The sequence below is a fragment of the Amblyomma maculatum genome, chromosome 1, assembly GCF_055883805.1.
Source record: "Amblyomma maculatum isolate TAMU_Amacu chromosome 1, ASM5588380v1, whole genome shotgun sequence".
Taxonomy (NCBI): Eukaryota; Metazoa; Arthropoda; class Arachnida; order Ixodida; family Ixodidae; genus Amblyomma; species Amblyomma maculatum.
The window spans coordinates 280,764,837-280,791,096 of NC_139344.1; the positions used below are offsets into that span (position 1 = coordinate 280,764,837).

General features: G+C 42.9%; 1 protein-coding gene across 5 annotated transcripts in view; it reads right to left on the reverse strand.

Moving 5' to 3' along the window:
* LOC146206682 (M-phase inducer phosphatase 3-like) overlaps positions 1-26,260 on the reverse strand; it is a 215,797-nt gene that overhangs the window by 49,107 nt on the left and 140,430 nt on the right. For all 5 annotated transcript variants that reach the window (XM_084591476.1, XM_084591474.1, XM_084591473.1 and 2 more), the window contains 4 exons: positions 18,343-18,465; positions 16,399-16,494; positions 13,750-13,899; positions 4,287-4,454 (listed from right to left, as the gene is read on the reverse strand). In XM_084591476.1, the coding sequence (XP_084447602.1) occupies positions 4,287-4,454; positions 13,750-13,899; positions 16,399-16,494; positions 18,343-18,465 (537 nt within the window). The remainder of the gene's footprint in view (positions 1-4,286; positions 4,455-13,749; positions 13,900-16,398; positions 16,495-18,342; positions 18,466-26,260) is intronic.

Below are 26,260 nucleotides of genomic sequence, written 5' to 3' on the forward strand. Positions count from 1 at the left end.
ATCTGGTTTTGTCAGAGCTTTCACAGGAGCCCGCTAGATGCGGCAATTTGAGAAATATTAATTAAAATACTTACTTTACGCCCATTTCTGTTCATAAAGTGGATTGTTTTGGTCACTCCCAATGCGATAGCTACTATCTGCGCTGGAAATCTCGGAGGCAGTTTTTTTATTCAGTATACCTTTAAGTCAGCAAATCGCCAAAGCAAAGTAAATGCCAAAAAAAGAACAGCACAAGCTTTCAACATGCACATAGTCAAAGATCTTCTACCCAACTACCAAGCCTGATAAGAGCAAAAGGAAGCATTCTGCATATTCTCAAGTTCATTTTTAAAACGACAGCTTTTTTTTGTGTTATTTTCAGCAATAGTATCTGCATTTTAAATATTAAAGACAGCTTTCCAGGCACTTCTCATATGTGGCCATTTTATATGGTTTCATTTCAGTTTCTTTACAAAAAAATGCTCTTCACCATAAAACAGCAACAAAACATAGAATATGCAATGAATAGCTGTACATCTCCAATGCAATGTAAATCTCCAGCTGCAATGAATACATCTCCCAGCATTAAATGGATGTAGGTGATCAGGCATGTCATCAAACGCAGCATTATTATGCAAATAAAGTCCCAAAATGGAATCCTTATATAAGCTTTAAGTAAGAAAAAAAAAACCTATGTGGCATTAGCAATTTTGTTTAAAAATTACCCGTCATGGCACACATTACCAGCAAAAGTGTGGAGTGCAAGATACAAAGAACTGTCTACTCTTTGCATGCAATTCCAAGAATGCTCTTGCTGACCGGTACAATCTCGTTACAAGGGACACTGTTACAAGAGACACTCAGTTATAAGAGACATTTGAAAATGGTTTGGTTGGTTTTCCTATGTCTGCCATGTCAACAACATTGCATACAAGAGACACTCTGTTACTAAGGGCAACTTTATCAGGTCCCTGGAGTAAATTCTTCACTATTTAGAAGAGACACAACCCAGGTGTGCTCATGCAATGGAGCTGAAGCGTGCCAACTCGTAGATGATGCACTTCAGATTTCAGTTAGCTAAATTCTATTCCATATCAGCATCCTTTTTGTTTATGTCAGGAACTGAGGAGTGCTTCCCCATGATTGGAAAGTCTAAACGAGCCCACTGTTTCAGCCACTGGTATCGCATTGCTGTCACCTACGAAGCAAGTCAAAATGCATGAATGACATCCAGCATTTTTAACTCCTCGCTGTTAAAATTTGATCACAAGATGAAAGCTCAGAATCCTGATGCCTTTCTCTTTGTGAACAATGCTTCTTGCAGCACCAAAAGTACCAAGGTTCTCTTGCTCAAAGCCACCAAAGTTATTTTTCCCGCTCCACACCCTACCTTCAGCCAACAGACAAAGACATTACGCACTCTGTCAAGTTGCTGTACAAAACAAGGTTGGTAAAACGCCCATTGCTTGACAGGCAGTAAGACTGTACAAGAGTAATTGATGCGAAGTTTGCTGTTCAGGTGATTTCAGGTGTCTGTAATGGCCTGAGAACAGGCTTTAAATGTGGTGACATGATGTAAGAGGGCCTATATATGGATACTGTGGAAAGCTTCCTTGAAGATGAAGCTTGGGCAAGCTTCCAAGAGACTGCTGAGGTACCAGAATCTTTTGAGGAATTCATATCTGCAGATGTGGATCTTGTGTGCTCCCAAAGAGCTTACAGACTGTGCAATTCTCGCGCAAGTAAATGGCACATGTTCCACAGAGGATAACTACGAGGACATTTCAGAGGAAAAGTGTCAGCATCTGAGGGTGACGAGCATGTAAGAATACTTCAAAATTATTACAGCAACATGAAGGCTTGCAAAGTGAAGTGCTTTACCTCCAGAATTTGGGAAGGAATACACTCTGCACTCATAAAAATACATACTAGTATGAATAACTTCTTTAAGCTTTCCTGAACAATTTCCTGTTAATGCATGTGAATGCATTTATATGCTGATGTGCAGAAAACTGATCAACACAGTGCTTTTAGAATTTTTGGTTGCAAGAGACCTTGCTTACAAGAGACATCTTTTTCGGGCCCCTTGAGTGTCTCTTGTAACAAGGTTTCACTGTATATGATCACTATGTGTTTCTTGTCTTCGTGCTGTAACTGCTGGCTAGTACCAGGTAAGATGACCACACACACTAGACTGGACGGAGACCTGCCAGCGGTGGGCCAGTAATAAATTGTGCTTTTCCAGGGTACCTCCAAAAAGCAACGTTTTTGCTTGTATTGTGTTCAATTCTTCCAAAACGTAAGCACAACATATAATGGCACCTTCATGCAAATGGGCAAGTCCTGCACTGTGATACTTTGACAGAACTCCTTTACAGTAAAGTCACTGGGACTGGCAAAATCTTTACTGTATCAGTTGTTGGTGATGACATGGTCCTGAAGATGCTGTCTGGTAATAAATGGCTACTTACTAAACACGTCTTGTTGCTTAATGGGAAAAAAAACACACTCTAAAATACCTTCCATCTCTCTCTTATTGTCTGTCTGTACCATTTTTCTAGTTAAAATATCTTTTGTATACATCTCATGGAAGTACCTCTTAAACCTTGAGGGCAATGTGGCTATGAATACAACAATGTTTGATTTCATGTGAAAACCAAAGCCTTGCGTAAACATGGCATCATTTTCCCCGCTGTTGACGAGAAAAGCGCACGGCAGGCAAGCACTGCGAAACCGCACACACTGCACCTCTAGTTCTTGCCACCACTGCCTCGTGCTTCGTGCTGCACAGTGCTGCAAATGTTTGGACATTTCTTCCCTTCCCTATTTCTCGCTGCACTTTGACTCTCGTTTACTAATGAACCGCACCACCTTTTTTCCATGTTTGTAGACAGCTTTACTTTATTTTTAATGCGAAAGCATTACTTCACTATGTTCACAGATTTCTGTCTGCAGGCCGCGTCAGCTAAATCGTGTCAGCAGCAGTTGAGAGTAAATGAGAAGTGGTAGAGGTTAATGAGTGGTGTCAGTCGATAGAGGGTGATGTAATGCTGTGTCCGAAAAATAATTAGGCCAATAAGTTAATCAGGCAATTAATTAGAGGCAAAACGTGCAAACTCGTGTCTGCAGCAGTTGTGAGTAATTGAGAAGTGGTAGAGGTTAATGAGTGATGTCAATTGATGGAGGGTGACGTAATGTTGTGTCCGAAAGAATAATTAGGCCAATATGTTAATTAATTAATTTTAGGCAAAAATGTAAAAGCAAAGGCGAAAATGGTCTCATTAGCCAATGGCTTGGTGCCACATTTGAATGTATCAAATACTAAAATAGTTAATTAGATCAGTCAGATAAGGTGACGTCAAGGATGTGACGCCACGGAACCTAAAGTAAGGCCAAATAGGGCATAGGAAGGGATTGGCGTGAAATTTGAAAGTACCAAGGATTAAAATGGATAAACAAGAAGTGAATTAACGTGACATAGAGGATGTGATGTCATGCAACCGAAAGTAGAGCCGAAAAAGGGCATAGGAAAGGATTGGCACGCAATTTGAAAGTACCAAAGACTAAAATGGGTAAACAAGAAGTGAATTAAGCAACTAGAAGCAACCAGAAACAACCAACAGCAGCATCCGTGCTTTCGCATTACTCCAATGCAGATTATGCAGTGCTCTTTAATTTTTCCTATGTGCTGCATGCTTTCCCTCACAGTTTGAAGGCATGAGTAAAGTTAGCTTCTCCTGAGTGCAGTTAAGCCCAGTGGTAAAGCCATTAAAAAGAGCAGTTGGCATTTTTTTTTCTTTTCTTTCAAAAAAAAATAAAAAAACGTTTAGGTAGCGTACGTGTGGTGGGAAGCCATTGGGAAGCCATTTCATGGGAAGTGATTGCCACGGCCAGATGCACTTTAATACAACAGACTTTTACCAAAAATGTCTTTACTATAAAAAGGGGGAAGAATGTGCAGTAGTCTATGAAAGATGAACTGGGTCTTCAATTTCACTTTAATATATCAGAGTTCTTACTATATATCCGAGTTTACTATGCGGGGTTCTACTATGCAAAAGCATAATATTAGGGTGACCTGATGCCTTCTTGGAACAAGAAGCAGATGCACTCCAACAGCACTAGTATTTTTCAAATGGCTTTGCTATGGAAATGATTGTGCTCAACCTCAAGAAACAGAAAAACAGAATAAGAAATAGGAACAACAGCTACTGAAAATGGGCTGTAATTTTCCTGGAATCCACACAGGCAATGATGACATAGTAAAAAATTAGAAGCACCAGTTCTAGACAAAAGTGCACTCGTACCTCGGTATAGCTGGTGAATCTCTGTAGTTGATAGTATCTGTGGCGCTTGTGCGACGGGCTGGATGGCTGGTCACCTGGCGACACCGGGCGTTTAAAAGCCAGGCATGAGTTTAACAGAAGGGGGGTACCAAGCAAGTCACAATCCCTGGACTTGGTTGCATCAGCCAGCTGCAAAGATGGAAAGGACAGATGATACAGGAGCAAAAAAAAAAAAAAAGCATCAAGCTTGCTTAAATGCGCAGTTTATTTTTCAGCATTTTGTATCGCACTTCAGCAGGAGCAGAGGCAGGCCTTTCGTGCACTCACGCTCTACTTTTCACACAGGTTGGACAACCCGCCTTAGCGTGGCTAACCACTGTCTCACCGCTGGATAATTTTAATCTTTGCCAATCAAAGCCATAGCATTCTAAGGTGATGTCACAACCTAGGACCATGTGATTGGCTTTATTTACGAGAGGCAAGATGACTACAAACACTGACCTCAGCTGTGTCTGGCCTTCACTTTGGCAGCAGCAGCTGCAGCTCTTGCACACACTCATGCTGTACTTTTTAAACAGGTTAGTGTGCTAGCATTTTCTTGTTTTTTGTTAATTCTCTGATATTCAATCTGCTGCAGCCAAGCTGAAAGTATGCACTAACTCCAGCACAATGCTATCCGAAACTGTGAAAATTACAAAAGATTTCGGGCAAGAAATATGTGACTTGAGTGGCTCAATGGAAAAGAACCTGTGCAAAAAGTTTAAAGAACTAAAATTATTGATGGATCTGCTAAATGCGAAATTTGAGGTGGTCCTGACATACTGCTCTAAATGTGAAAAAGACAACCCTACTCTGAAAAAGAAAAATACAACACTGCTTGCTGCATGCAAGTGACTGAAAGAACTCATGTGCTACTCTAAGCAAACACCAAATGAAATCCAATAAAAACAGAAATTTGTAAGTGAAAGGCATACCAGCCGTGGAAAACGAGAACCTTCCTTACATAATGAGCCTAACCGGTGACGTGATTCAAGAGCTAATAACAGATTCTGACATAGATGTATCATTAGAGAGGCTGAGAGATGACTAAACATTGCGACACAATTCAGAAAGTGCGCAAAGTGGAAAGTAGTGCAGCAAGTAACATGTCTGGACACATCTGCCGAGCTTCAACTGCCGAGCAAACGCTCTATCTCTATTAATGAGCACCTATGCCTGATGCTCAAACTGTTGCGTGCAAGGCATCATGGTGAAAGTACGCCTGGACCAAAGATAGAAAAATCTTTGCTGCACATAAAACTGATAATTCACATGCACTGCGAATTACCTGCGTCACCGATATAATTAAAATACGACACTTCTTTGCAGCCTTGCACATATTCAAGTCAAATTCAGTAGATATAGAGGGACGATTTCTAACTGCTCCACATATGTGCTCTGCACAAGACACTCAACTTTCTTTCATCTAAGTGAACAGTCACCATGCATCAAATAGGATGTTAAATGCTTAGTTCTGATGTTTTGGCTTCCCATGATGAGATTGATTTATGAGACCTGGAACCAATATGACTATGAAGCACTTAAATTTGCTAGATACACCACTCATTACTGAAACTGCACAGTGAAAAAAGAGGTAGTGTGGCCAAGAAGTCACTAAGGCTGAATGTTGTTGCCGATTATATACCAAAATAACCGATGATTTTGAAATCTTAATGGCGGCTTGCAATGACAATGCTTTCTGTTTTATACCCTCCTTCAAATGGTAATATAACAACCACTCTTACATTAATGGATAAGTTTTTGATCAGGTCAAACGATTACAGGTTGAAATTGGTTATATATATAGTGATATGAGCCACTGCAATTGCTTTTAACACCTATTCAAATCTACCTACATCAAACATTTCAAATACAAGACCAAAGCAAGCATCAAAAAAGCCAGAAAAGCTTCAAGCTTGAATCACAAAGAGCTTGTTATTTAAAAAAAAAAAAAAAAAATGGTATGTACAGAAAATTTTGCAGACAAAAGAGCCGAATGGCTTAAAAATTTTAAGAAAGAAGTTAGCTAATTCCATTAGAGAGGCTAAAAAAAGTTATACGCATAATAATTTCAGCTTGTAGATAAGGAAACAAAATCACGTTATTTGACAAAGGGTAAAAGAAATGTTGGGGAGAATAAACCAGGATGCACAAAAACCTCAAAAATAATTTTAAACGGCACACCAATGCCAGGATCTTCATTAGAGAATGCCTTTAACGATTATGTTACAACTCTTCCAAATACTTCTCAATGGTCTCAGTTCAGTTCAGTCGTTCAGTCGTGTCCGATTCTTCGTGACCCTATTGACCATATCACGCCACGCTTTCCCGTCTCTCACTATCTTCCGAACATCACATAACTTCATCTGCAGCGCCTCGAGCATGCCATCTAACCATCGCGTTCACTGCCTACCCGTTCTCCGGTGACCCTCAACCTTTCCCAAAATCAAATCTTTCTCCAGCGACTCCTCTCTTCTCATCAAATGACCAAAGTAGCTGAGCTTTAACTTAATTTGACCCTCCAATGAGCAGTCAGGGTTTATGGTCGACAATATTGACTGATTTGATCTTCTGGCCGTCCAAGGAACTCTCAAGATTCTCCGCCAGCACCACAATTCAAACGCGTCAATTCTTCGGTGGTCAGCCTTCTTCACAGTCCAACTCTCGCATCCATACATCACAACTGGAAATACCATAGCACGAGTTATACGGATCTTGGTTGGCAGACTAATGTCTCTGCTCTTTACTAGGCGGTCAAGGCTAGCCATGGCTCTCTTTCCCAGAAGTAGGCGTCTCCTAATTTCATGGCTGCAGTCTCCTTCCCGGGTTATCTTGGAGCTCAAGAAGAGAAAATCTGTCACAGCTTCCACTTCTTGTCCCTTGATGCTCCAGAACTTATGGGGCAAGACGCCATGATCTTTGTCTTTTTAATGTTCAGTCTAAGCTCAAACTTCTCACTCTCAATGGTCTAGATCATCTTAAAACCAACTATTTTGTAAGTTCATTTTTGCAGTGCACCAGAGGCCAGGAGAATGCATTAATGACTTTCTAAAGCAGTAGAAGCACTGACATTAACAACTTGCAAAGTGGCACTGTAAAGTATGTCTAGAGTATGTCTTTAACCTTGCATTTTTGAATGGTATGTTTCAACAGCCATGCAAGCTGTGAAAGTAACTATTATTATCAAATTACAGGCAGATATCAATCTTGCAAGTCTTTTCCAAAGGTATTAGGAAACAGCTAACATTAAAATAACTTCATTTTACAAAAAACACCACATCTTTATTGATAATCAATTTGGCCTCATGAAAGGTCACTAAACCGAAATGTCCCTTTCAACCCTAAAGGAATTTATTTTGAAAGCATATGAACAAAAGTGATTAATGTTAGGGGTATTCATTGTGATAGCGTGCCAGGCAGGCTGTGTCGAAAGCGGCTTAGTTCAAGCAGTGACAGCAAATCTAGTAGCGGTATTCGAGGAGCCAGCAGCACAGCTGGGCAGGCGAGCCGATTCTGAGCAGGAAAATTTGGGTTCGGACATTGCTAAGATGAGCTTCATGGTGGAAGAATGCAGCACCAGCGGTGGCGAGTGATATCGCGTTCCGTGCTCTGTGGGCAGCAAAGCAACAGCACCACAGTTAGAACTGAAGGGTGACCTACCTTGGCACCCGCTTGCCGACGTGCGTGACAGGCAGATTGCAAAGTTAGAGGCTCCTGAGTATGAACTGCATAAGCCAGTCATGACAGTCCTAGAAACACACTTTGCTTGTCGTCGGTCAGGCTTTTGTGGCCGTGTGCAGGCAGTATGCGCTGACGGCTAGCATTTTCCATGATGTAGGACAGCGGCACAGCCATGTCAAGGGACGCATGCGTTTATCTTACACGCTGCGGCTCGTCTGTGCAGTGCGAGCAGTCAAGGAGGTGTTTGGCCCCGGTGGGTAGCGTTGGACCTTAAATGTTCGCAGTTTTTAGCCACTCTGTTACTGATCGTTTGCGACAAGCGTAAAGGTTCCCTGTGAATCGAATACGCGCTGAGAAAGTGAATTGGAGTGGGGAACATGAACTATTGTTCAAAGAGGCTGTGAACAGGGACGGAGTGGACAGTTATTTCTGCGCGGGACACAAGTTTTTCGTGTTGTGTATATGTGTTACGAGGAATGTTTGTTCACTGTGTAATGGTGAACATTTGTGCAAGTGTTGCCGAGAAAGATTGAGGGTTTAGGTGTGGGTGATTTCTTGACTTAGTTTAGTCATGTTTACAGTGTTGGTGCCATTGGTTACTGTATGCAAGAGGGCACGATTGCAAAGCCGGAGTGCTGAACAGTTAAGTAGACCGGAAGCGTCCGTGTGATTCGACGTGTATTTCCCGTGTTTGTTTATTGGATTTTTTCCTCGTATTTTCATGTTCGTATGACCACTGCGTTTTAAGAACACTATAGACAAACATCATGTTTGTAAACAAAGGTGGTGCAGCTATTGGCAGCGACAAGGGTGTAGGCAAAAACGCGGCGTGCCTACACTGCACCAAGCGACGCTGTCCTCAAAACGAACTCACGCGTGCGAATATTTCGAAGTGTACGCATATTTTTTGTTAATAAATGTTTCTATTTATGTTTGGAGAGTAGTTCTGGAATTTTTCAGTCTATTCGACAGATGCAATGACCACGCAGAGTTTTCTATCAGCTATATCCCCCGTGGCAACAACAGTGTGGCTCAGGTGGGTGGCTGTAAAATTGCCTGACTAAATGAAATGAAAATGAGAAGGCACTAAGTACAAGAAATACTAGTCGTCAACACTCCTCAACTTCCGGGCCTATTCCTAGCACATGCAAGGAGGAGGATGATGACATGATTGACTGGAAGCATCTGTTTCATATGATGAACCTTTTGATAGGTTTTCTGCTTTTGCAAGCACTTTCACTCTAGAGAACGTAGAATATTACTGGCAACCTAAGCCATACAGCTTCTTTGAATAAGAACTCGATATTATAGTTCTTTGTAGCTTCACCCATTGTGCGGCCAACTTTTTTTCTGCTCGATGAAACAGACGTTTGAGGGACTGGTCAGGGCCATTCACAGGCCAATGTATATATAGAGGTCGTCAGAATGCTCTCATCTTGCTCTCTTGATATTATAGGAGAGATGCATGAGCGCAAATACAAACGGTTTCCCCGAGCTTGACGCGAAAATTACGCTCACTCTGCTGAGCCATTTTAATAAATTTGGAATTTTTTACTAAATACACGTCATCTTATCCTGCTTATTTTGCATCTGTCTCAGTCGTTTTCACTTTGTGATTTTTAAATTCGATAAATAATACATACCAAATAGTTATCCTGCTTGATCGGTGTGTATAATACGTGGCTATATTGAGTGTTAATTCATCGGGTTCTGAACGACCATTAAAAGATAATTCACATAACCCGTTGAATAACACTGCACAACTCTGTTGAAATCCTAGCGACGTTTTCTTGCTTTCTAGGACCGATGATGAGTCGCTTGTTGAAATTCGCGAAAGTGAGAACAGAAAAGCGTGCTGCTTCACAGGTACAACGCTGTTTCGAGAACACCTCGCCTATAACGGTTCGGTGAGATCGCTAAAGGAAACTGGCAGCAGTTTTTATGTCCTTTTCTGTACGAACAGATGCTCGGACAAAAGTGCAAGGTGAATGGGATCTGATATGAGGGCTTTTCTGGATTTGGTGGAATATTGCGTCTAAACTTACGCTTACAACGGAACATACACGAGCTGCAAGCGCTTGTTCTTGTGCTATTCGTGGCACGACTGAAGAGCAATCACGAAGATTAAGAAAACGGTCTGATGAAGTTTCAATGTGGAAAAGCAACGCACATTAACCGCGGGAAAGCGATCCGTCACCGAAGGTATGGTCTACTTGTCACGCACCACGCCACTGCGCTGGCTTTCATCTCTATCCGACTGCGAGAAACTTCTGAAAACAGGTGCCATTCTCTTTCTTCTGACTCGCGGTGCAGCCAACTGCCCCGCAGCTAGCCGGAATATTGTGAAATAATCTCGAAAACACGGTGCATTCAATGCAGATGGCCCGAGTTTTCGCCTACACCACGAAGTCACTGCTGTTGCCAGCACCACCGCATATCCATTGACGTCACAGGCTGACGCTCGTCTATAGACCAACACCGATCTGTGACGTAAGCACGATGCGGTGGCGCTTCTATCGCTAGCTTGGCCCGACTGGGGGTGAAAAGTAGGCTTAGTGCCCATAGGAACACAAGGAAGCGAAAGATTCCAAAGCAGTTTTCTAATTTCACAGGGCATATATGATGTCGTTATTTAGCACAGAGCAACCATAAACATGCTAGAACGAATCGTGAAAGTATGAAATCTCATTACCGAGGCGAAGTATCTTTAAAACAGCGCGAAACATACGTGTGTGCGAGTTAGGAGGGCGACCCATAAAAACACATGTAAACACAACTTACCGCAACATTTTTCTCGGTTCAGCAGCGTTGAACCTTTTTCATTTTTTGGTGAACGTCTTGTACCACTTCCCGACATCATGTTGTATGGCACACTACATTCCCTTGCAAGTACTGCAAGTCTGACGACTTGCAGGACCGCTCACCGCACAACAAACTGACCACGCACATTTGCAGACGACCATGCCCCACCGGCGTCGTCGCTAGCAGACGCTCCGGAGCTCGAGGTGGCCGCGGTGAGTATTTCCGGCTGCGCTGTCGTCTGCTGCAATGGGCGATTCTCTTTCTGACCATATTGTTGTATTGTGTTTGAAAACTGCTCTTTAAATGTAATTCTGTCTAGGATTTATCACTTGATCGACAGTATTAAGCTAATTTACCCCATGCGGCAGCTTATCAGACTGAAAAAAAAACCCTGCCCGATTCGCTATATAAGCCCCGCTTGCAGTGAGCCTTATGAGGGTGTCCGTATTCACAACGCAGATTATTTGGGGAGTTTTAAAAGTAGACTGCCTCCGAAATGACGCAACATACTTTGTCACACACTTCTTCAAAGCGCTGGCCAACATTTAATGACCGGCCACCACTTCTGGTGCTCTGCGAAACAAGAAAAACATTGCGGTAAGTTCTGTTTACGTGTGTTTCTATGGGTCGCCCTCCCAACTCGCACCCTCATACGTTTCGCGGTGTTTTAAAAATATTTTGACTCGGTAATGAGATTTCATACTTTTTGCAATCTGTTCTTGGATGCTCATGGTTACTCTTCACCGAAAACCTACATCACAGGTGAACTGTGAAGTGAGAAAACTGCTTTAGAATCTTTCGGTTCCATGTATTCCTATGGACGCTAACCTTACTTTTCACCCCAGTCGCAGCGGCACCGTGAGCGCCCCCTTTGTTTGTAAACACGGTGCTGGTATACATAGATGACGTGGACTACTTAAATAAGACGCGTTTTCTGTGGAACTCCTGTGGACATAGTGATCTGAAAGCTGGTGACCGTCTAGGGTGTGCGATGTGCGCGGAGTACTGTGCGTGATGTGGATGAATCATTGAGAACACCATGTGCCATGCTCTTTTGGTTGAGTTTTTTCGGCTATAGAAAAAAACTTTCGAAGAGGGGGCATTAGTAAGGAACTAGTGCCACATGGTGTCTACAACTCTCAGCACGAGGAAGAAGAGAAGAAAACGATGCAAGATGTGGCACGTGAAGGGAATTGCCACGCAAGACAGAGTGAGACAAAGGAGAGAGATCAGCAGAGCAGTGTTGCAGGAGGACGGGTGTTCAAGCAGCTGCGGCTGATCGCCTCGCCTACGACCCGGTATACCAGACCTGGAAGTGGCCACGGAGCTCCAGTTGATCACTCACGTCCCACCTGTCCGATGACCTGGGTGACCAGACGCACATTCAGCATTGTGCTGCGTGCATTGGTCAGACGCACGTAGAAAGCAGGCGTCCCTGCCGCGTGACAACCTGAGGCCTCTCGCCTCGTCCAAGCGTCTCCCGCCACGAAGCAAACTGCTGACTTCGCCCGAGCGTCTGTGGATACCGGGCATTCCATGCACTCCTAGCACACGCAACCGAGAGCTTCCGCATGGCCTTCCTTATTCCAGCGTTCGGTGACTGTTATTAGTTCGTATTCATATTCGTTTTGCCTATTAAGCTCGTTACTCTTTATTTGTTGTTTTTTGTTTAGTCTAATGTGTCTGTATAAAAAGATTTGTTCCTAGGTTGGTCGGTCTGGTCATGTGTTTGTTTATTCCCACTAAATCAGCCCTTTGATTGGTGGGTTTTAAAGAACCTCCTCACAAGGCATAGCACAAGGATCACTCGGCACTTTGCACAGGTTGCTCACGCTGGCCACACCCTACAGTCGAATCACGGACACTTGTCCACCATTCCCAAAAGCACGTCAGTCGCGCCTTCAAGATGTGCGGGATACCGAACGCATTTAGGTGTATGCGAAAGATGTCTTTAGTGAGGGACTCACGGCAAACGATACACCGGAAGACAACAATGAAAACCTTGAATCAGAGACCACTTCCTGCACTAGATGCAGAGAAGCGCGAGTGCGGTGAATGCCAGCCAGCAGCTCCTGTGCTGCCGTCCCAAATCTGAGCTGGAAGCAGCGTACTGGTTTTAGAGCAAACTGAGGACCATGTGGCTTCAGTGATTGGGGGAAAAATGTGAGCTGCTCTTCTCACGGTGCGTGAAATTCTCTGATCTAGCATTTCGGTGCGAGAAGAGAAGGAACCAGCCCCGGCATATGAAGGTACATACCACTTATTCAATGCCTGGTGCACGGTGGCATGGATGCAAAAGCGTGGAGCATGCATGCCTCACGAGGCGACCACACAATGCAGTGCAAATAAATAATTTTACTAGTCTTTCCTTGCTCACATTATATGAGGGCGATACTTTTTTTTTTCGTTTTTGCTATCCCGAAATTACATCTCGTATTATATGTGGGTTTCTACGGTATTTGAAATAATGAATATGAATAGAATATATTTGATATTCAATTTGTATTCAAAAACTGATATTTGAAATTTTCCAAATATTCAGAAATTACTGAATACACTGAAAATTTTTTGATTCCCTGCAGTTTCACTACATTGCGCATTTCACTGTATTGCATGGCATGTGACTGAACAGTGAAGTATCCTCAATATGCTATCGGGCCATTTTGTGAAAAGGGCCTTCCAAACAGTGCGCAGAAAGTGAAGTACTTTACGAAATCAGAAAACAAAAAGAAGCTCTGACCTTGGTTTTATCTCAAATGCAGATAACGATCATGCAGGTGTTCACAGATAAAGCTACTGTAACGCAAATGATTTTAGTCAGTTTTTAGGTCCATTTGATAATTCGAGCACTTTTTTCTGGTTTCTTGAAGAGTGAATTAACAAGCATTTACTGCGTTCAGTAGTGATATGAGTGCTCTGCCGTGTAAAAAAAAAAAAAAGCTGTAATGAAATTATACGCTACCTCTTCTGCTGAAGCACAGGAAGGCGAGTTGTCACTGGAATTGGGAACATTTTCTTTATATGCATTAGTTGCCGGTGCTTGTGGTGATGCTTGGTACAAGGGCAAGTGAATGAGTTTTGCGTATGGACCAGGAAGCTGAGACTCTGGTTCCTGAAAAAAAAAAAAAAAGAAAAGAAATTAGAAGCCATCAGTAGTTTAGGACATACTGAGTAATCATCCTACAGATTAGCTCCAGCCTAGAGAGCATTTAGAGGTCATCTCAATAACCGGCTTCCTAAAGGAAAGAACAAATCAACAACTAGGATGCAGCAGCTGCACAAAGGAAAGAAAAAAGTTATTTGTACAGCCACATTTGTTCAAAGCAAAGTTTCTTATTACAAAGAGCATAGTATGTAGGTTTAGTGTCCCAAAGTGAGGTGGGAAGTGCCATAGTGGAGGGCTCCAGATTAACCCTACGAGCACTGCAAAGTCACTGCGCAACCCTTCTTTCTTCTTCGAGGTATTTGGCATAAAAGCCAAGCCCCGAGGCCTCCAGCTGTGTCGTGACACCTGCAACCATAAAAAGCAGCGCTGACAGTGGGCATCCTTGACGCAGCCCCCCTGTGGCCTCGAGGTAGCTGTTAAGGCAGATGCACACGAGGGACCGGCGGTCTGCGGGCTACGCACCATGTGTTTACACGTCACTGTAAACTGGTCGCGGTGTGATGCCGCCAAGTGGACTAGGTGGACGAAAAAAGTTGACGACGCCCTCGACGAACCAAAGCTGCTAGACCATTCAGGAAAATGGCAACGCTGGGAAGCAGGAAAGGGAACGAGACGAACTTTTGTACTTCGTCATGTTCAACTTTCCCCATTCACCTCTCCGCACCCCTATACCGAACACTAAGCAAACCACGGGGATTGCAAAGGCCTGTCCCCTTGAATTGTCCCATAACTATATGAGTCCCAAGCTGCATGCCTGTGGCGAGGGAGTCCACTTCTGGCAGCAGAAACACTGAGAGCAGTGACTGGTTGCCACCTAGTGCACATGGCTTCCCAGCCCGCCATTAAACCTTGCTGGAAAAAAGGCATTCGACATTTCTCGCTAGACCGGTCGCATGCCAATAGCTTGCCTCATATAGTAGTGATGTGTGAACATGTAATGCGCAGCCCAGAAATTGATGATCCCTCATGTGAATTGGCCTTTACCTGGTCCACACACTCTGCTCGTGCCATGACCCTGATGTGCAGTGCTCAGAGGAGGCTGACATTGTGTTCTTCTGGGCAATTGGCTTTATCCATACATGCCAATAGAGAGAAGGTTCCCCATCCATACAGCAGTCTCAATACATTGAGTAAGGAATTAATTGTCCCCCCAATGCGTTACTCTGACAAATCCATTCCACAGCTCTCACAAGACACCGCACCTCTCCGTCCCACCCCTAAAGATGAGCCTTCGCAACCTGCACTGCCAGTCTGTATAAGACCAACGCGACTGCAATAGATCTGTAGTTATCCAGGTTCTTTTTACTCTCGGCTCCTTCATTGAGTGCCTTGATCTTGGCCCTTCTCCAGTTATCTGGGATTTCGGCGTCCACTAGAACCTTTGTCATGCATTCTCTAAGTCGTGACTGTCCCTTTGGCCCCAAGAACGTTCATCAAGCTTATGGGGATATTGTCACCCCCAGATGTGGCCCTACTCCTTTATTCGCCCATTCCCCTTCCTGTTCATTAGGTAGTGATAGCAGATCAGCTTCCCATTCCTGCTACTGCTGTCCTGGCTCACCCCTGGCTTCTCTGGTTACAAATTCCGTGCTTCCGAGCGATGCCTGTATTGCGTGCCACCGCAGCTAGAGAATTGGGACGTAAGCTGGCCCCAATACCACCCCACCTTCTGAACTAGCCTTTAGCATTATGATGGGTCTAGGGTCCTGCTTTGACTTCACCTATCGCCAGAAGCGCTGGGATGCCTGCTGCCCAATAGTTCTCAGCTCCTCTGTCAACTGCCTTTTCAAGGTGTGAAGCTGCAATAGTACCAAGGCTGCTGCCTACTGCTTCCAGGCTCTATACAGTCTCCATGCACTGGCCAAGGCCACCCTGTCCTGCTCTCTGGCCGCCTGGCGATGTATTCTACTTGCCTCCCGGCATCGACCAATGGCGATGGCCACCTCCAGACACCACCATGCCTTAGATATATGTCAGCTTGTGATACTGACTACAATGAAATACGGGCCTGGACCAGCGCACAAATGTGAAATTAGCAGTGAATTGGGAGAAGGGGGAAGGGGCATTTGCTCAGAATATTATGGTAGATATAAATCCCTGCTTTAAGCAAGCTATACAAACACATCTGTGCGGTTTAGTGGCAGTGTGTATGACTCGGGAGTCAAAGGACCTGGTAGGCTGGATTCGGATCTGACCCTCTAATCTCAAAAGAGTCAAGTTCAAGTGCTTGTGGCCACGTAGTGCACCCATGAGTACACCTGCATACTGGCTTCACCCAGAATTTGTGCTCCAGTCAGCACCAAGCACCAAGACAGTCATGCTTTCTTTACTCATACTGAATGGGTGTCATATTTAGGTGACCTGGCAAAGCAAGACTAAAAAAAAGCATAAATCAAAAATGACCCTGCACCAAAATCTCACAGGAAGACAAGCAAGGTCACTCACCTGGAATGAGTCATCAAGGCTGCACAAGAAACCATCATCAATGCTACTAGAGCAGCCGGAGGCACCAGTACCGCTTTGGTCATCCCAGGACTTGCTCTGCAAACAAAAACTATAATTGCTGGAGGCTTTTGAACCATTTGGATATTGGTTGGACAACTTACACTCAGAAAGGTCAAAAATGAGCAAAGAGTGGCCACTGCAAAAATTCTTAGTGAGTCACAGTCAAGGATAAATGCACAGTACAGAATCTGTCAGAGTCTCCCCTGCAAATACATCATACACCACTAAGGTCGCAGGACACTACTGCAGTTGAAAGTGCCTGTGAAAATACCCCATGAGCAAAAGCTGCTACCTCAGATTTTTTTAGGCCTTACATAGAGCAGAGGTGCATTTACTGCTGGCTAGAAGCTGGAAAGAGGTGAGGGTAGCCATTTCTGGTATCACAGCAAATTAAATATGCACAGGCCTTTAACAGTTGTAGAATTATATGGTAATTGAAGCGGTTTTCAAATTAGGTTAGCTCATAAGAGTTGAATATGTGGAACTTGAATGTAAAGGCTGCAAAGTCTTTTCGAAGGGGTAATGTAATTGCTGAACAAAGCCATGTTAGCACTAAGCCTTCTCTGTACAGCATGGTGCCAAGTGTAGGCCAAAGGATGGCGATGCCCCACCCAATAGTACATTTTCAACACAGAAAGCAATGGCATCCAATGTAAGGACTGTCGAATGTTGCTCAGGGGCATCCGATGCTGCACGACAAAGTGCAGATGAAGGCAGTGGAAAGCTGTAACCTTGCCATCCGTGATGTCATCTCTGAGCTAACAAAACATAGATAGCCCTGTCTCTGAAAATAGGCCGACTACTAGGTTTTGGTTTTGCTTTTATGAGCTTCAAGTCTACCCTCGGTGGCTGCTATCAGCCATGCATCAGCCAGCTAACTGATCGCAGTTGCACAGTGTTCAGGACGATCATAGGTGGCACTGGGCGTTTCCCTTGCTTCCGTTATATGGCTCTGCTGCTGCTCCTAAAATGTGCACGTGCTGAAGAGCAGCCTGCATCACTCAAAAGTGATGCAGGCTGCTTGTGATGAGGCACAGCCGCTTCTGCATCTCACCATGAAGGATGCCGGGAAGGCCCTTTCCAATTGTGACCAGTGTCGTGTTCTTTCTTGTGTTGTTGTCTTTGTGCCGTAGTGTTTTCAAGTGATGAACCAACAAGCCCCACAGGCAGTCATTCTAATGCAGTAAAGCATTGGTGGGAGTGTGAAAAAATAGCCATTGCCGCACTGTTCTTGTCTAAAAAGCAGGCGACCACCGCCCGTTTTTTTGCTAAATAAATTTACCGCAATGCAAGTGATCCTTGTCGCTTTTTTCCAGGCCATTCGATAATTCAAACTTTTTTCTCGTTCTGTGAAGTTCGAATTAATGAACTTTTACTCTATTTGAAATTTCAAATGTTTCCATATGACTTTGCGACACAGTCATGGAAGGAGCGTGCCACCAACATTTAGAAGTGTGGGCCTCAGTTTCGCTTTCGTTGTCACCACAAAGTTTTTCAACGACTGTTTGGCAAAGAGGTGGGGCAAAAGTAAGAAAGGAAACTCATTTTATAGCAGCATGTAGCAAGACTTATGATTTCGAGCAGCAGTTCGACCACCATGTAAATTTTATTCAGGAAATTAGACCAATTCACTATAGGTCAGAAACAGCGAATTGGGACTGAGTTGTGCAGAAAGGAATGGCCCACAAGGCTTTTTACGGTTAGTGAGGCTCTACTCTTGCCTTGCTGCACTGCTCTTTAAGATGAAAAGAAAAAAAAAAAAAAATGCTCAATGCACGTCTGTAGCACTATTGTAGAAAAGCACGAAAAAAAAAAAATGCCAGAGTTGCTAAGCCTGGCCACATAAAGAGACGTGGTCCACGAAATAAAGTTATTATTACACACCCTTGCAGCAGGAGAAGACCTTTCGCCTGAGCCAGAAACATTGCTGGATGAATTTTCCTGGGAGCTAGTACTGCTGAAAAGGCTACCAGCTGACTGAAAGCCTTCGTCATTTTCATGGTGAACCTAGGAGCAAGAACAGCAATGAAAATGTTAAGTATCTGCTCAGTTTTCTTATACAAGCACATACAGAATCAAAAACATGCAAGCAAGTACGGCACTCACACATGGAAACCTCAGCAGTTCTGCTGGAACAAACCAAAGGGGAGGCTATCTTTCCCACATCTCTAGGCAAAAAGAAGAAACTATGCCTCACGTGGAAAATTAAAAGTCAGCTTTCGCATATTTTTTTCTACTGCAGTCGGCAGTACTATCTGTTGGTTTCTGCCAGTCCTCATTGCTCACGCTAATATTCAACAGGTTTAAATGAACCAATCGGAACAAGTTTACAACTTCGCACTCTGTTCCCCTGCTACAAGCACTTGCACTGAGGCCCTGAAGTGTGACTGGTTTCACATGCAAAACAGCTTTCAGTGCATATACCACTAGCAGCAAAAAAAAAATGTGCACAAATGTTTTTCCATTACAATTATAAAAAAATATTCATTTATTTACTTTATCTTCAAGGTACACAGAGAGGGGAGGGGCAAAAAGAAAGGTAAATGACACAAAACTGAACAAAAATAAAAATATTTCGAATAAAGGTCAAAAGCAAAATAAAGATTAAAACAACAATTGTCTTGATAGTTTCACACCCTAGTGCAAACAAAATAGATTAGCGTAATGAATGCAGTCATTATACATAACATGTCAATCATTACACTAAATATCAAGCCACTGGCAAATTGCAAATGAGAACAATTTTTAAAGCACCAAATTTCGAACTTGGGGAACAGGTATGCCAATTTAGCAGCAGTCTGGACCATTTTTTTTTCCCCGCTATTTTATTTATTTACTTATTTACACATACTGCAGCCAATGCTGGGCTATTGCAAGAGTGGGGTTAAGGAATATACATACTAAAACAGCTAGGTACAACACAAACTTGAACATTACACACACAGTGGATATATATGGTACAAATGCTGTGAAATGAAAAAGAAAATGAAGCAATACACAATAAACACAATTAATACATAAAAAAACATTCATGTGACATCAATGGCTGTTAAAAATGTGCCCAACGGAAGAGACCACGTTGTGGCAAGAATTGTGTTCCAATGTTCAATTGTTCAAGAAAAAAACTGCGTTTGAAATTATCAGTACAGGCAAAGTATGGCTTTAGATTAAGGCTATGATGGCTCCCAGTTAGTTGATCGGGGAATATTGGGGGTAAGATACACATTAGGTGTTACATAGTAAACTGAATTAATGATGCAATGCAAGACCTTCAATGAATCCATGCGACAGCACACGGACAGGGGGTTAGATTCAAAGTGGACGCAGCATAAGAAGGTGAAAAACGGTGATCATACCAAAGATATATGAACCATTTGCTTTTCTTTCAATGCTCCCGATTATGTCGATTTCACAATGTTTTTGAGGATTCCAGACAGGAGATATACATATTCAAGCACCGGACAAATTAAGGATGTCTACGTTAGTAGCTTAGTTCCCTTTGGTGCATTAGACAATGTTCTCAAACATCGATTAAAATCAAAGTTATTATGCCCCAAATCAAAATTAATATCCTCCAAGCAAATTAAAATGCTTTGACCAGGACATGTTAGTAGTAAATATAACACTGAGATACTTGTATTCTGTAGTCCTGGGCGGTGGAGAGTTGTTGAAAGCATAATTAAACAGTAAAGGGGACACGCTGTTAGTAAAAGACATCGCTACAGTTTTAGTGAAATTTATTTTCATTTTCCAGGTGTTACATGAGGCACAAAAGCTAGTAAATGAGGCATTTATTTGCAAAGGATCTTCGGCTGTATTAATTACATGATATAAAACACAAGTCTATATATAGGCGTATTCATGACATGGTATAGCGAGGTAAGTCATTAATGGATAGGAATGGTAATCGCGGTCCCATGACCATTTTTTGTTTTTAATGAAATTTTTATATGTGCTGGGCAAATGTCTCGACCCAAAGGAATGCACCTTAGTTTTGCAAGGTATGCAGTATATTTCTCGAAAAAAAAAAAAGTACATCATTGGAACACCCCGTTTTTGCCATTCTAGTGGCAAGTTCAGAGCCCTGCTGCTTGCACGCAAAAATTTTGTTGTGCATTATTTTTTACTCAATACATCTATGCAACCTTTAAATTAGGGGAGTTAAAAACACTTTTTCTTGTCGAACTAGTTTTATAAAAATTCTTGAATTTTGCTCCGGGAGCAACACGCTGCAATATAGTCTATTCTCAATCCCACATTCTGGTGCGAAGAATTATGTTGTCATAAAACTTTTTGTCTGGATTATGGAGGCTACGTTTTTAATGTCAGGCAAAATTTGAGGCATTAGACCGTTAGATGTTTTCTCTACAATGCGTCAAATTCGGCCAAAATAAAAAAAAAAAAGACAACTTGGAATTTTTATTAAAATTTCCCTGGAGAACCCTCCATACCTCAGAATTATTAAAGAGTAAAAAGGTGTTGCATTATATTGTTTAAAATTATAAAAATTAATTAGAAATTGAAAGCTTGTAATCAAAATTGTAAATGTTTAGCCCTACATTATGGCCCCATCCAATATGTTGTTGCTATCGAAACTTTTTCTCGTGACCACGCAGGCTATTTTCTTTACTGCTGCAAAAATTTATAGCTCTGGAGTTGTCTATTTGTTCTATGTGTTACTTCGAATTTGGCCAAAATTCAAAAATACCAAAAAACAGACAACTTTGGTTTGTATTTAAAAAAACAGCACCATCTTCCATTTTCAAATAAATCGCACAAAAAACAATACTCAGTTCTTAAACATCAGGCACTTTTAAAAAAATATTGCATTATGCAGAATAAAAGTATAAAACTGTCTGCATAATTTTATTTTATACAAATTCTTAGGCCTTCCCCTTCCCCGTCAGACATTCGATTCATTATTTGTTGAATTTAGATGAATTTTGTCTCATGCAATGTCTAAAATCTTCTCAGTGCTTATGAAGTCGTTTTCTGCTTGTTTGCAGTATTGATGATTGCTTAAAATGGGAATACATCTGCTACATCTTCCCATTTTATCGAAAAATGCAAGTGACGGTTTAGCTTTTACTCTATCCTGTGGTTTTTCTTGATTGTGCGGTGCAGTGGTATTCAACCCAAGCCTTAATTTTACCATTTCATATCTCAGTTATGATAAAAATTAAGACTAATATGTTTTTGAAGACTGTTTTACTCAAGTGCAATTACATGCTATCATAGGCAGAATGCTCTGCAGCATGAAAGCTTTGGTGGAATTATAGCTGTCTTTATGCCTGCGGCACGAATGAGTTAAGATGGCGAGTGTTCTTGCCGACAGAGCTTGGCGAGGCGCGGCAAAACAAAGCGAAACCGTCATGCATCTAACCTGCAAAGTCTCTAGCAAAATGCAACCTCCAAGGTCAACAACGGGCAAGCTTTGTGTGCAGTTTCACGGGAGACAATCGAGCACCTGGGTGAGGTGGTAGATTTTTCAAAGCAATTCAGATGAATTTGCAGAACGCTCATACAAACCCCTTTAAAGAGTACATTATGGTTCCATGATCCATCACAAACTGTAATAACAACATACATTTGAAATATTCATGTAAATAATAAGAATCCTCATGTGAACGCACTCGTAAGAGTACTTAAATATTGACAATGTTAGGACATTTGTCCCATTCACGTCGACACATCCCTATCACGCTTGATAGTGCCCGCTTGCCGCTCTTTTCGTCATGAAATAATGGTTATTTATTCGTGTACTTAGACCAGCAGCAAAATGCCAAGGTCCCTTCACCTTACTGGGCTTTTACAAAATGGTAGCGAGGTAAAACATCTTCTTCAACGACTAATGTACAGTGGCGGCTGTAACACTTGGTTCTCCTCTGAGGCGGTGACTACAGCTAATATGGTAGTGGAGCACGTCTAGAACAGAGCTTTTTGACCATACCAGTTGGGAAACTCTGCTTCAAAAGATGAACAGTTTCATTTGGATGCTTATGAAGTATGGCACCATCTCCAATAAAAGCTGTCTGATACTGCAGTCATTGCGTGCTGAAAATTGCTTCGTTTATTTTTTGTTTCATCTCAGTTACCTCTATGACTCTTACGCCTAAGACTTTTTATTAACTCATCTCTTCAGCTAATTTTATTTGTCAGGTGGTTATGCCTTTATAAACAATGCGGAAATTCACAATTTTGACAGTTTAATGACCGTGAGCGCCGCACTAACCGTATACATCCTGTTTTTTTTTTTTATATACACGGGCCCTATGGGAAGTTTCACAACTGGTAAATTAAGGAGCTTGAGCCCAGAATGCGCGCGCATGTGCAGATCGCACGGTGAAATCCGTGTATTAAGTGTAGGTGTCCAAAAAATCTGCCTTCCTTTCCCCAAAACCTAACTTCAAAAAACAGAAAGAAAAAAAGAAAGAAGCCCCGCCATGGTGGCGCAGTGGTTAAGATGCCAGACTACTGTGCCAGTGTACCCGGGATCGATACCGACCACTGCGGCTGCGTTCCGATGGAGGCGAAACTGAGAGGCTGTAAGGAGCTAGGGCCACATAATGCCTAACTTCCGGCACGAGGGAGAAGAGAAGACAACGCAAGATGTGGCACGTGCGGGGAAGTGCCACGTAAGACAAGAGTGACACGCAGGAGAGAAATCGGCGGAGCAGCGTTGCAGGAGGATGGGTGGTCGAGGAGCTGCGGCTGATCGCCTGGCCTATGACCCGGATACCAGACCTGGGAGTGGCCACGGAGATTTTATTGATCACGTCCTACCTGTCTGATGACCTAGGTGACCAGACCTGGAAGTGGCCGACTCCTGTTGTGCTCTTGGAGCATGTAGCCACCACGCACGTTCAGCGTTGTGCTGGGTATGCTGGACAGACGCGCCTAGAAATTGGGCGTCCTGGCAACATGACTGCAACCTGAGGCCTCTTGCCTCAGCCGAGCATCTTCTGCTGGCAAGCCACCTCTTGACCTGAACCAAGTGTTTGTGGACACCGGGTGTTCCGCACCCTCCGAGCCCACGCAGCGGCAGTGTCCTCATGGACTACCTTCTTCCAGTGTTCGGCGACTGTTATTAGTTTGTACTCGTCTTCGTCTTGTCTGCTAAGCTTGGTATTTGTTATTTGTTGTTTGTTTGGTCTAGTCTAATGTGTTCGCATGAAAGATTATGTTCCTAGTTTGACCGGTCTGGTCAGGTGATTATTTAATCCCACTAAATCAACCGTTTGATTTGTGGGTTTTAAAGAACTGTCCTCACAGAGGCGTCCGTGTCCTGTGAGATGCCAGTGCACGTTAAAGATTCCCAGGTGTTCAAATCCGTGCCCTACTCTGAGCACCTCTTTCTCTCTATTCGCTTTCCCTCTCACCTTCCTCCCTTTCCTTACAGCGTGTTTCAGGTGTCCATAGAACAAGTGTGACAGATACTGCGCCTTTCCTTTCCAGCGAACCAATTATAAAGAAAACATTAAGCAAATAACTCCACTGCCTAAGTACCCAAAGCGAAAGCTTGAAAGTTAAGCAAAGCTTGGCTAGACTTGGTTGTTGTTGATGGCGGCATTCGGCACTGTCATTGCGACATTTGGCAAGACGAGCTTCATGTTCTTCCGGGCTCTTGGTGGCACGGTTTGCTCGACCCGCCTCTCTTCGTCTCTGTGGCAGCCTCTCGGCGAGCTACCACTGGATGATCGGATTCGGCCTGGAATCTTTGCAATCTTTGAGACACAGACAGTTCACAACGCATCTCGCCTAGATCACCCATGACGACTGCTGCCATTAAATTGTTGAGAGCTGTTGCAATCCGTCAGCACCGACTAAGAGGCAGCAGAGGCAATCTAGACAGAACGAGCGCCACAGCTTCAGCGTAGCTGCAGTTGAGTAAGTCATGGTTGTCATGTGACTAGGCAGAGGCGAGTGCGTGGTTACCTTGGTTTCAGCTGCGACTGGTGAGTGGTGTCATAGCTGCAATGTGTTTCCTCCTCTGTTCAAGGACAAACCGTGCACACTGCGAAGAAACTATAGAGGAGAGTAGTAAAAGATTTCACTTTTAAAAATATGAAAACCCGATCTTAACCTGATTATGTGTATGTGCCTACCAATCCATGGTGTCCACACAAAAGTATATTGTGCCTTCCTTTCCCCAAAACCTTGAATGGAAAGGCAGGCCCGTGTTGTTACAAGGCAGAGTTACAGGGGCTATCGCACAATTTTCGCTTGTATCAATATGTTCAAGCCATGATTACACGCCCAAAATATTTTTTTGCCTTTAGCAGAGTTTCTTTTGAGCTTGGAAAAAAGATACACATGAGACTTTCCTTATCGCAAAAAATAAAATGGGGGTTTCTGAAGGTGCTCTTCATCTTTGCAAATCTCATTTATTTTATAATCAATATTTTGTAATTTAGAAACATTATCCTAATTATTAAAAATTGCCAAAAAAAAATTACCTGAGATGCACAAGACGGCTAGCAGCTTTGTGCAACTGGTTTCATTCGCCTACCTCAAATACTGAAACATTTAAGCCACTGGTCAAAGTTAGTTGGGACACCCTGTATATTAAAAGTTCCATAATTTTGCGTGGCACTGATGTGATGGAAACGGACCAGCAGTTATGTGGATAGTATGCTGGTCCAGTTCTGCGCATGGAGAATACCTTGCCAGTTTTCCAACTGCATGGTATGGTGCCAGAGTTATGGTTTTGTGTGTGGGGTTTAATGTCCCAGAGCGACACAGACTACCAGGGACGTTGTAATGCAAGACTCAAGACGATTTCGACCACCCAGAGTTTTTTAGCATGCAATGACATCGCACAGTAGACAGGCCTCCAGCGCGCATTTCACGTCTAAAGAAATGCGACCGCCGGGATCGAATCCGCATCTTCCGGGCAGCAGTCGAGCATTACAACCACTTACGCCACCGCGACTGGTGCCAGTTATTTGAATATGAAAAATAAAATGCATTGTAACATGGCCGAGGAGCACGGCACAGTATTTTAGTATATGGTACTGAATTCGTGCGCCCCGCATGGTGCTTTATATTTCAAATTCTTTGCAGGTTTACGGATTTCACGACCAAGTACAAAGAGATTAAAATTATGTCCCGACTTATAACAGGCAATCTGATCATGCATTTTAGGTGATAGGGCACCTGTAGCATTAAGCATCATAGCATACAGAGAGGTCCACCGATCCCGAGAACATCAATGATATTTTGGGTTTACTGGTGTTGCCTCACATGGTGTCCTAAGATTGCTTTGAGTTACTTGTAAAAGCTACTATAATAAAAATAATATTGAAAATGTACAATTAAGAAATGAAGATTTGTCTAATTTTAGGGCACTAAGACATAATTCAGAGGTGTTCTAGCAAATGCATCAGTTCCAAAGAATTTTCGCTGATCGGAAAAAAGGTTTTTTTTTTTTTTCTTGTTTGATAATCGAATGAGGTACTGTGTCATGTAACATACTGCTTTATTGTTAGCGTACAGCAGGGTTTCAAACATACGGCCCACGAAGCTGTGTGATGGAGCTCACCGGCTCGAAAAATTTTAGCCTTTCATGAAATCACAGGGTGTCTAGCAAACCACTATTTTCAAATTCCCTGACTTTTCCAGGTTTTCCCAGATTATTTCAGTTCAATTTCCCCGACGAGTGAAGAGGCTCAAAAGTGTAGCTGCTGGCGATAATAAGCATAGACGAATAATTCACAACATAAAGCTATATATTAATCATATTCTGCAATTTACAATAGTGAATAGGCCGTCATTAGTGTTAATGGCCGTTAAGAATGTCAAA